Source organism: Salvelinus fontinalis, chromosome 32 (assembly GCF_029448725.1).
Source record: "Salvelinus fontinalis isolate EN_2023a chromosome 32, ASM2944872v1, whole genome shotgun sequence".
Classification (NCBI taxonomy): Eukaryota; Metazoa; Chordata; class Actinopteri; order Salmoniformes; family Salmonidae; genus Salvelinus; species Salvelinus fontinalis.
Genome location: NC_074696.1, coordinates 45873625 through 45886065, shown reverse-complemented (window position 1 = coordinate 45886065; position 12441 = coordinate 45873625). Strand labels below are relative to the sequence as shown.

Below are 12441 nucleotides of genomic sequence, written 5' to 3'. Positions count from 1 at the left end.
AGCTTAACAGAAGCCACAGGAGCCTATAAGGCTTCCATGCTTGCTGACTGAGTCATGATAGGGCGGGCCTAAGGAAAGCCTCATCAAACACACAGAGCTTGACAGAAGCCGCAGGAGCCTAGAAGGCTTCCAGGCTTGCTCACTGTGAGGGCTTGGGTAGCCTTGTTATAGTTTATAATGCTGTTGAATGCAAGTAAAAAATAAAGTATGCTCAGACAAGCAACTGTCAAGTGTTACCAACTGTACTTTATTGATAAAAGAGGTCCACATCACCATAGTACCAAATGAATACAATATAACATTTCAACTGTTAGGATAATTACATCTCCCCCATACTTTCTCGGAGCAGTGTCAGATTCAGAACTCAGGTCCCCCATCCATACCACGATATTCTCCGTCAAGGTCAAGTCCCCCATCCACACCCAGGTAGTCTTCTTCAAGCACAGGTCCATCACTGATTACACTGTGCTTTTCGTACAGATGCATACATAGAGACAAGTGGATTGTTGCAACGAAGATGAACAGGTTACCCATAATAGTCCTACTTGTTATAGCTGATACCTCTTCCCCAGTGTTGATAAATGCAAACTCTTGTAACAACCCAAACTGACTTATAAGTACTTCCCTGTATTAGTGCGTTGGCTAGAACATCAAGTGTTGGATAACTGATACGTGGTTTGCTACACTACTGAAAGCTGGATCTATTGTCACAGCCTCCAAATTCCACAGACAGGATACAACATAAAGTTTTGGATAACTGAGAGGTTGTGGTGGACACTCACAGATTCAACATTACGGCCAAGGGCCCTGTGTGCGAAGTGACAGGCTGTCCCCCGTACTGCCCTTGGGCCCCGTGTGAGTTTGGGTATTGATTCTAAAAACGCCCCCCCCTCCTGCACTACCTTCCCTTGGTTGTGGATATTGTGCCTTTTGGGTATGGTTGTTGTTACATAACCCTCCCGTTGTCCTTCTATTATGCCTAGCACACAGTGTCCCCCCCCGGGTCACTCTGTCCCGTCTTGGCTAAAGGCCCAGTGGGCACAAGTGTGACAGTATGGGTGTGAACAGCCTTTGCAGATGTATTTCTTACACCTGCAGCACGCTGTGTGTGTCTTGGCGTCCTTCTTGGGTGGGCAGACCTGACACCTCTTCCTCTTACTCGCCCCCAGCGGTGCGGCCGGGGCGGCGGCGGCGGCCGGGCCGGCGGCTCGCTCGCGGGCCTGCGGACGAGCCTCGGCGGATACACGCTCGCCCCGGATGACTTTGACAAGTGCGGACGCGGCTTCGGTGCGGGGGAGACGCTGCCTTCTTTGGATCAAGGGCTTCACGAGCGCCTTTCCGAGCTGCTCCAGGAACACCCTCCTCTTGTTCCGCTTCCCGGGCATCCAGTCGGGGTTGATCTCTCGCCATATGACAAAGGCGTTGTAGGAGGACACGTCGAGGATGTTGTGGAAGATGACCAGGGGCCAGCGGGCGGTCATCCGTCTGCAGCTGTAGGTCCCGACCACCTTGTCTAGGTTGTCCACGCCGCCCTTGTTGCAGTTGTAGTCTAGGATGAGGGCCGGCTTCCGGTCTCGGCGATCGCTGACGTCGGGCTCCGCGTGCCGCGTGCTCAGAAGCAGCACGTTCTTATTTCTCTTTGCCAGGTAGGACACTAGAGTGGCGGTGGGCGTGAAGGCGAACCTGGAGGACGAGACCTGTCTGCCCTTGGACTGGAGCAGCGCGGGAGGGAGCTCGGGCTTGTTCTTTCGCACCGTGCCCACCATGGTGAGGTTCCTCTCGAGGAGCCGCTGCCCGAGTTCGTAGGAGGTGAAGAAATTGTCACACGTGACGTTGTGACCGGCCGGCAGTCCCTCGGTCAGATCGAGGACGACGCGCGCGCCCTGGTTCTTCTCGGGGTATCCGCCGGCCGCCTTGCCGGTGTACACTTGCATCTTCCAAGCGTAGCTGGACTTGGCGTCGCAGGCCACCCACGACTTGATGCCGTATTTGGCCGGCTTGCTGGGAATGTACTGTCGGAAAGGACAGCGTCCTTGAGGCGAGGGAGAGGGGAGGAAGAGGAGAGGGAGAGGAGAGGGAGAGGAGAGGGAGAGGAGATTAGCAGGAGATTAGCAGCAGCGTCATCGTTACAGGCTCACCATCGGGGCGCACTGCGTTTACGTTACACGCAGCCGCCGCCGCCGCCGCCCGTGCCACTGCCCATTGCTACTGCTGCCCATTGCTACTACTGCCGATTGCTACCGCTGCCCGTGCTACTACACGTACATACACAGATACATTGACTGCTACCGCTCTCTATGCACAGATACATAGACTGCCCGTGCTCTCTACGCCACGCGTACATACGCAGATACATTGACTGCTACCGCTCTCTATGCACAGATACATAGACTGCCCGTGCTCTCTACGCCACGCGTACAAACACAGATACATAGACTGCCCGTGCTCTCTACGCTACGCGTACGTACACAGATGCATAGACGGTACCTCTGAACGGGACCAGTTGTTCGTCCACCGTCACTTCGGGCCCCGGGTTGTAGAGGGCCTGCAGCCGCTCCTCCCACAGGTCCCACACCTCTCTCACGGCCGCCAGTCTGTCGGTGGCGAGTCTCGCGGGTCTCGACTGGCGGTCGTCGAATCGCAGCAGCCTCGAGTACTTGTGAAACGCCTTGAGCGGCATGGTGGCGCGGAACACGGTCCTGCCGCTCTCGGCGTCCCACAGGCTGGCCGCGGCCTCGCCTCGGGACCTGTAGACGCCGGCTAGGATCAGCAGCCCTACGTAGGCGCGCAGGTCGGTGGAGTCCATGGGTCGCCAGCCGTCGCCGTATTTTCTCACCCCCTGCAGATTGGTCATGTCCACGATGATCCTTTCTATCGCCGGTGTGACAAACAGCCGGAAGGCGGACTCGATGTCGAGCGCTCGCGACGCGGCGTAGGCCGTGGGGCCCGGCGTCACGGCGGGGCAGGGCTGGCGGATGGCGCGGGGTCGGTCCGGGCCGCGATAGGCCGCGGAGGACCATTTGATTTTGCCGTTTTTCGACAGCAACGTCTCCCTTTCTCGCTCTGGCTCTCTGGCTCTGTCTGGCTCTCTGTCTCGCTCTCGGGCAGCGGCCGCGTCTCCCTCCGGCTCTTCCTCCGGCTCTTCCTCCGGATCTTCCTCCGAAGAGGAGCTCGACCGCGAGGCCGAGTCGTCTCCGTAGTCGTCCGCGTCGCGCTCGGGGTTGTATTCCTCACCGTCTTCATCTTCCGAAACGTCCTCCTCTTCGGAATCGCAGTAGTCTTCTTCGTCTTCTTGGTCGACGCTGGAGGATATCTGTTCCAGGACCTGAGCCGCGCTGAAACCGGGACTGCGAGGCGTCGTAGGCGGAGGCAACACGCTCGACGGGGTCGTATTCCTCGTCGCCGTCGTCCTCGTCGTCGTCCTCATCATCGTCCTCATCTTGTTCTTCTTGTTGTTGTTGTTGTTCTTGTTCTTGTTGTTGTTGTTCTTCTTCTTCTTCTTCCTGACAATATTAGTAGGCTCTCTACGCCCTGCTTACTGTCGTAGGCGGAGGGCTCACGCTCGGCGGGGTCGTATTCCTCCTCGTCGTCGTCCTCGTCGTCGTCCTCTTCTTCTTCTTCTTCTTCTTCTTCCTGACAATATTAGTAGCCTCTCTACGCCCTGCTTACGGTGGCCACGTGAATGGGACGAGGCACGCGAATGGACGAGGCGCGTGGTCGGCCCTGCCTGCTCCTTCGGCCCTTCGGCCCTTCGCCCCTTCGGCCCCTTGGCCCCTTGGGTCCCATCCGGGACGCTCGGCAGGACTAACCGCGTGATAGCACCGAGGTCGTGCACAGAGTTGGTGGGGACAACTGGTCCCTGCCGGGGTCACTCCGACCCGGCCCAGACAGAGGGGAACAACTCCTAACGCAGGCCCCGGGTCACTCCGACCCGGCTCAGACAGGGGTAGGAGGGGAGGGTTTACAACATACACCTTGCTAACGCCGCCGGGGTCTCTCTGACCCCAGGCCCCCGGAACAGAGGGGAACAACTCATAACGCAGGGCTTACAACAGGGCTCGGGTCACTGTGACCCGGCCCAGACAGGGGTAGGAGGGTTACAACATACACCTTGCTACACGCTGCCGGGGTCTCTCTAACCCACACAGACACTGGGAATCGACTCGTAACGCTGGCCGGTGGTCACTCTGTCCCGCCGAGGCAAGGGGAAGGTTGTCTAACAACAGCCATACCCGAAAGGCACAATTTCCACAACCAAGGGAAAGTAGTTTGTAGGGGGCGTTTTTAGATTCGATATCCAAACTCACACGGGGCCCAAGGGCCCGTTTGGGGGCAGACACGCCGTATTCGACACAGGCCCTTGCCCGGAATGTTGAGAATGTCAATTTTGGGGCAGGACCTTTTACTAGTATCCAGCAGGTGGTGGTGTTGGGTCACCGTGACCCCGGCCTGCCGGGGTCACGGTGACCCACACAGACACGGGGGAAGCGACAGGTAACGCTGCCGAGGGTCACTCTGACCCCTCTGACGTCACTATGACCCCGCCCACACAGGGGCAGGGGCAGGAGGGTTACAACATACACCTTGCTAACGCCGCCGGGGTCACTCTGACCCCTCTGACGTCACTATGACCCCGCACACACAGGGGCAGGAGGGTTACAACATACACCTTGCTAACGCTGCCGGGGTCACTCCGACCCACACACAGACACGGGCAATCAACTCGGAACTGCCCGGGGTCGCTCTGACCCGCCGAGACAACGGGAGGGTTATGTAAAAATGTGTGCAGTACTGTGTAGTCGAGATGAAAAGAACACTGTGGACAATTTTCAGCAAGTTGCAAACATGAAATACGGTTATAAACAGTTTTCCATAAACAAGGTCTAAAACGTGTTTGATGCCCTGTGTAAGTACAAATGTGTTCAGTACTGGTTAGTCGAGATGATAGGAACACTGTGGACAATTTTCAGCAAGTTGCAACGATGAAATACAGTTATAAACACTTTTCCATAAACAAGGCCTAAATCATGTTTGAAAGTAAAAAGATGTGTAATACTGGGTAGTCGAGATGATAGGAACACTGTGGACAATTTTTAGCAAGTTGCAACCATGAAATACAATTAATAACAGTTCTTAAAAAAACAGTTCTAAATCATGTTTGATGAACTTTGTAAGTAAACATGTGTGCAGCACTGGTTAGTTGAGATGATACGAACACTGCGGACAATTTTCAGCAAGTTGCAACCATGAAATACAGTTACAAACAGTTTTCTATAAACAAGGTCTAAATCATGTTTGATGAACTGTGTAAGTAAAAATGTGTGTAGTACTGGGTAGTCGAGATGATAGGAACACTGTGGACAATTTTCAGCAAGCTGCAACCATGAAATACAGTTATAAACGTTTTTCCATAAACAAGGTCTAAATCATGTTTGATGCACTCTGTAAGTAAAAATGTGTGCAGTACTGGGTAGTCGAGATGATAGGAACACTGTGGACAATTTTCAGCAGTTTGCAACCATGAAATACAGTTATTAACAGTTTAAAAAAAAAACAAGGTCTAAAACATGTTTGATGAACTTTGTAAGTGAACATGTATGCAGTACTGGTCAGTCGAGATGATAGGAACACCGTGGCCAATTTTCAGCAGTTTGCAACCATGAAATACAGTTATTAACAGTTTAAAAAAAACAAGGTCTAAAACATGTTTGATGAACTTTGTAAGTGAACATGTGTGCAGTACTGGTCAGTCGAGATGATAGGAACACTGTGGACAATTTTCAGCAAGTTGCAACCATGAAATACAGTTACAAACAGTTTTCTATAAACAAGGTCTAAAACGTGTTTGATGCACTTTGTAAGTAAAAATGTGTGCAGTACTGGGTAGTCCAGATAAGAGGAACGCTGTGGACCATTTCAGCAAGTTGCAACCATGAAATACAGTGATAATCAGTTTTCAATAAACAAGGTCTAAATCATGTTTGAAAGTAAAAATGTGTGCAGTACTGGGTAGTCGAGATGATAGGAAAACTGTCGACAATTTACAGCAAGTTGCAACTGTGAAATACAGTTATTAACGGTTTTCCATAAACAAGGTTTAAAACATGTTTGATGCACTTTGTAATTAAACATGAGTGCAGTTCTGGGTAGTAAAGATGATAGGAACACTGTGGACAATTTTCAGCAAGCTGCAACCATGAAATACAGTTATAAACATTTTTCCATAAACAAGGTCTAAAACATGTTTGATGCACTCTAAGGAAAAATGTGTGCAGTACTGGGTAGTCGAGGTGATAGCAACACTGTGGACAATTTTCAGCAAGTTGCAACCATGAAATACAGTTATAAACATTTTTCCATAAACAAAGTCTAAAACATGTTTGATGCACTTTGTAAGTAAAAATGTGTGCAGAACTGGGTCGTCAAGGTGATAGGAACACTGTGGACAATTTTCAGCAAGTTGCAACCATGAAATACAGTTAGAAACAGTTTTCCACAAACAATGTCTGTACCGTGTATTCGAGACAATAGGAACACATGTTTGAAAGTAAAAATGTGTGAAGTACCGTGTATTCGAGATGATAGGAACACTGTGGACAATTTTCAGCAATTTTCAACTAGGTCTAACACATGTTTGATGCACTCTTTAAGTAAAAATGTGTGCAGTACTGTGTAGTCGAGATGAAAAGAACACTGTGGACAATTTTCAGCAAGTTGCAAACATGAAATACGGTTATAAACAGTTTTCCATAAACAAGGTCTAAAACGTGTTTGATGCACTTTGTAAGTACAAATGTGTGCAGTAGTCGAGGTGATAGCAACACTGTGGACAATTTTCAGCAAGTTGCAACTGTAGCGTGGTTCGTTCTGCGTTGTGTAATTTTAATTAGGACGCTGCCACAACTGACGGTCTGCTCGTTGAAATCTTTTTATTTGCCCTGCACACGAAGAGACAACACACATGTTACCCTTGGCGCAGTCACAGCTCTCGGGCACCTTGCTAGCCGAAGGTCAAGCAAAAGAGAACGATAAAGGGGTATTGGAAATACAGATAACCCGCGATGGGCCAAATCAAAATATACAAAACTTTTACAATCACATGTATGTACATTATTGGTATGAAAAAGTGTTTGTACACCAAATAAAAACATTAGCTATGCAGCTGTAATTAAATAAAAAATTACACTGAATTATTATTATTATTATCAAATTATTAACATCCCCTCTTGACCTGGCCTATTTGAATTGGTCCTTGTGTGCAATTTGGTGCGTAATCTAGGGGAACAACATCACACTGCTACACAACCGTGAAATACAGTTATTAATGGGTTTCCATAAACAAGGTTTAAAACATTTTTGATGCACTTTGTAAGTACAAATGTGTGCAGTACTGGTTAGTTGAGATGACAGGAACACTGTGGACAATTTTCAGCAAGTTGCAACCATGAAATACAGTTATAAACAGTTTTCTATAAACAAGGTCTAAAACGTGTATGATGCACTTTGCAATTAAAAATGCGTGCAGTTCTGGGAAGGCGAGATGATAGGAACAATGTGGACAACTTTCAGCAAGTTGCAACCATGAAATACAGTTATAAACAGTTTTCCATAAACAAGGCCTAAATCATGTTTGATGAACATTGTAAGTAAAAATGTGTGCAGTTCTGGGTAGTAAAGATGATAGGAAAACTGTGGGCAATTTTCAGCAAGTTGCAACCATGAAATACAGTTATAAACAGTTTTCCATAAGCAAGGTCTAAATCATGTTTGATGCACTTTGTAAGTAAAAATGTGTGCAGTTCTGGGTAGTAAAGATGATAGGAAAACTGTGGGCAATTTTCAGCAAGTTGCAACCATGAAATACAGTTATAAACAGTTTTCCATAAACAAGGTTTAAAACATGTTTGATGCACTTTGTAAGTAAAAATGTTTGCAGTACTGGGTAGTCGAGATGAAAAGAACACTGTGGACAATTTTCAGCAAGTTGCAACCATGAAATACAGTTATAAACAGTTTTCCATAAACAAGGTCTAAAACATGTTTAATAAAATAGCTTCTGAAAACACTGATCCCAGTAATCAGTAATCAGTACCTTAAAAATCCACTGGGGCGGCCTCACTTGATCCCTTTTTGCTTTCTGCCCCACTCATTGCAGAATCATAAACCAATATTTTTCACTCAACACTTGTTTATTGGGTTATCCCTAAGATCTGGAAAATGGCACAAGTCCTCCCCTACACAAAGGCGGAGATCCTTCTGACATGGATAACTATTATCCAATTTCCAAGCTATTTTGTTGCCAAAGTTTGAGACCCTGGCCAACTCTCACCTTAGTAGTTGTTTAACTTCTCATTCTATTCTTAATGAGAACCAATCTGGTTTTATACCTGGACATAGCACTGTTTCAACTGCTCCACCCGTCTTAGATGATGTGTTATCTTGTTTAGAACATAACACTTGTTGTGTTTCCTTATTTATTGACCTGTCGAAGGCGCTTGATACAGTTGGCCATTTCTTACTTGTTCAAAAGTCTGAGATAGGACTAGATCAGGCATCTTGCAATTGGTTCAATAACTATTTAATGGACAGAACACAATGTGTGCTTACTTATGGTATCAAATGTATGTTTCTCAACAATATGAAAGGTATGCCGCAGGTGTCGATTTTGCGCGCTGTTCTCTTTCTCTGTTTATATACATTTCATTTTTTATATATATTTTTTTCACCTTTATTTAACCATGTAAGCTAGTTGAGAACAAGTTCTCATTTACAACTGCGACCTGGGCAAGATAAAGCAAAGCAGTGCAACACAAACAACAACACAGAGTTACACATGGAATAAACAAGCGTACAGTCAATAACACAATAGAAAAAATATATAAAGTCTATATACAGTGTGTGCAAATGGTGTGAGGAGGTAAGGCATAAAATAGGCCATAGTAGCGAAGTAATTACAATTTAACAGATTAACACTGGGGTGATAGATGAGCAGATGGTGATGTGCAAGTAGAAATACTAGTGTGCAAAAGAGCAGAAAAGTAAATAATAATAATATGGGGATGAGGTAGGTAGATTGGGTGGGCTATTTACAGATGGGCTATCTACAGCTGCAGCGATCGGTTAGCTGCTCAGAGTGCTGATGTTTAAAGTTAATGAGGGAAATATAAGTCTCCAGCTTCAGCGATTTTTGTAATTCGTTCCAGTCATGAATAATATTGGTCTCTGTCAAAACCTGTAACAGTCATCTCTACGCGGATGATACATTATTTACTTCTGTGCCTCCCTCAGTACAGCAGGCCATTCACGACCTTCAACATGGTTTTGACTCAATTCATAAATTGCTTACTGATCTTAAACTAGTGCTCAATGCAAATAAAGCCACATTTATTGTGTTCTCTTTGTCTCATAATATTGACCCTGAGGACCTGTGTATTTGCAGATTAAAGAAAGCCCAAATTGAGCAAGTTCCCCATTATAAATACATGGGTATTTGGTTTGACGATAAAATATTTTAAAACACACATTAAAAACGGACAAAAAAAAAGAGAATTAAGATTGGTTTCTCTTATAGAAATAATTCTTGCCTCACTTTGGAAAGTAGAAAGAAGATTGTTCGAGCAATGCTTCTCCCAGTACTTGATTACGGTGAGATAATCTACATGTATGCTGAAGCCTCCATTTTAAAACCTTTTGACTCAGTCTATAGCTCAGCACTGTATTTTATCACTTGGGACAAAGTTCGTACACATCGCCCAGCATTGGCTACTTTTTGTATATAAAGCAGTTCTTCAGACCTAATTTAGGTCACGTATTATTTGGAGCTCCAGCAATTTTCAGACCCGTTCTCTGGACTGTCTGGTTCTAGAGGTCCCGCTGGTCTCCACTGAGCTGGGCAAAAATACTTTTAGTTTTAGTGTTGTACATACTGTATTGTGTTGTTATTTTTCTTAATGTTGTATTGAATTGCGTGTTCATTTTCACAGGGCTCCCTTGAGAATGAGACCCTGGTCTCAATGGGGACAGTTTTAAAGTTAATTTCCTGCAATTCTACACATTTTGCCATGTGTTGTCCATATGAAACCTGATTGACTCAACAAAATCAATGGGGGCTCCTGGGCATACATTTCGATTTCAAAATGCTAATTTTTAAACATATCAGAATGTATCCTTCAACTCCTGTTCATATGATAGATCTGCTGATTCTGAGGTCCCTCGATTCCCCCCATAAGAGAGCATAGTATTGATCTTCCTCTGATTTGTATTCAAGAAACTCAGTGTTTTTTTGTGTCCTACCACTAGAGAGCAGTAGATATCGTCCCACAGTATGCATGCATCATGACCAGGCTAACGTACAGAGTACTCAAATGCCAGATGTACGAGTCTGTTCTGTCGTACAATATTAAGGTTGTACGGCAACAACAAAAAATTCCCTCAACACACTGTGTTGGCAGCATATCAAAGGGACAGGAACTAGAGGTTCATCTACCCAAGCCTTGCTTTTTTAACAGAGGACAAACATAGCAGGTTATGTCCCAGAGTCAGGGGCGTTCTGGCCATAGGGAAATTCTGGCAAATGCCAGATGGGTTGGTTCATCTTTAACCCTGTGGGCCTGTCTAAATAAGGGGTTTGCATAAAATGATAATTACTTGGCTAATAATGGCAGCCTCGAGGAAAAACATTTACCGGTCTGGGGGCCTTAAGGGGGTAAAAAGGGCCGGGGTTTTAAAAATGCCTGGGACGATTTTTGGTCCCTGCCCATAGTTGGAACTAGACGTGGACTTTTCCCTAAGATTGTTTTTTGCTGTTGTTGTTAAATTGACCTCATTTAGATAGATGTGGCCCCAACTTTATTATGCACCAGTATACTAGCTTGTAGGCCGATGACATGTCATATGGAACATTGGCTAAACAAAGCATACACCAAACCAAAGTTTACTTATTGGCTCACATCCAAAGCAACTTACAGTACAGGCAGTGCATAAGGCCTACATTTTCAGTATGTGATCAATGCGGGAATTAAACCCACAACCTTGCCAATGCTAGCAGTCTTACCGACAGAGCCATACATTAAGACCAGTTAAGAGATAAGTCCCCGATTTCTTTTCCACATTTTGTTACATTACAGCCTTATTCTAAAATGTATTAAATTGTTTTGTTTTTCTCATCAATCTACACACAATACCCCATAATGACAAAGCAAAAACAGTTTTTTAGAAATGTTTGCAAATTCCTGACCAAGGCCCTGCTCCCCTTTTTTGCTCAGTTTGGCCGGGTGGCCAGCTCTAGGAAGAGCCTTGGTGGTTCCAAACTTCGTCCATTTAAGAATGATGGAGGCCACTGTGTGCTTTGGGAGCTTCAATACTGCTGAACATTTTTTGGTACCCTTCCCCAGAGCTAAGCCGACAATCCTGTCTCGGGGCGCTACGGACAATTCCTTCGACCTCATGGCTTGGTTTTTTCTGACATACACTGTCAACTGTCGGACCTTATATAAACAGGTGTGTACCTTTCCAAATCATGTCCAATCATTTGAATTTACCAATAGATGGACTCCAATCAAGTTGTAGAAACATCTCAAGGATGATCAATGGAAACAGGATGCACCTGAGCTCAATTTCAATTCTCATAGCAGTCAAAATACTTATGTAAATAAGATATTTTAAATGTTTAATAAATGATTAACAAAATGTGGAAAAAGGGAAAGGGTCGGAATACTTTCCGAATGCACTGTATCTACAGCCATCGGAGGCTGAGATGTTCCGCCTAAACTTTTAATTCGCTGGTCGAACTGTCAGTCAATTTGTGGCAGAAGGATACGTCACACCCGCATATGCAGCACAGTGTTGGAAAGCTAAGAACCTTCTGCAACTAGTCCCATCTATGAAAAACACATGGTTTTATATCTAATTTAATGGAAAAAAAATTGTAGATGTGAAACAATTTGTTTAGTCATTAGCCAACTGTGTGGTTCAGGAGGTAAGGAAGACAAGAACAAATGCAATCAGTGCCCCTGAAAAGAAAATATACCTTTCCCTACAAACTAGTTAGATGATGAATTATTACAGTAAGGATGTCATTTGTAAAGTTGATTGTAAATACATTGCTCAAAAAAATAAAGGGAACACTTAAACAACACAATGTAACTCCAAGTCAATCACACTTCTGTGAAATCAAACTGTCCACTTAGGAAGCAACACTGATTGACAATAAATTTCACATGCTGTTGTGCAAATGGAATAGACAAAAGGTGGAAATTATAGGCAATTATCAAGACACCCCCCAAAACAGGAGTGATTCTGCAGGTGGTGACCACAGACCACTTCTCAGTTCCTATGCTTTCTGGCTGATGTTTTGGTCACTTTTGAATGCTGGCGGTGCTCTCACTCTAGTGGTAGCATGAGACGGAGTCTACAACCCACACAAGTGGCTCAGGTAGTGCA

General features: G+C 45.7%; 1 protein-coding gene across 1 annotated transcript; it reads right to left on the bottom strand.

The window, feature by feature from the left end:
- Positions 1-226: 226 nt before the first annotated feature.
- Positions 227-4451, bottom strand: LOC129831474 (piggyBac transposable element-derived protein 4-like). Its single transcript, XM_055894881.1, has 2 exons — positions 2488-4451; positions 227-2032 (listed from the first exon to the last, which is right to left on the bottom strand). The coding sequence occupies exons 1-2, from the start codon at positions 3437-3439 to the stop codon at positions 1005-1007; spliced, it is 1980 nt and encodes a 659-aa protein (XP_055750856.1). The 5' UTR covers positions 3440-4451; the 3' UTR covers positions 227-1004.
- Positions 4452-12441: the final 7990 nt, after the last annotated feature.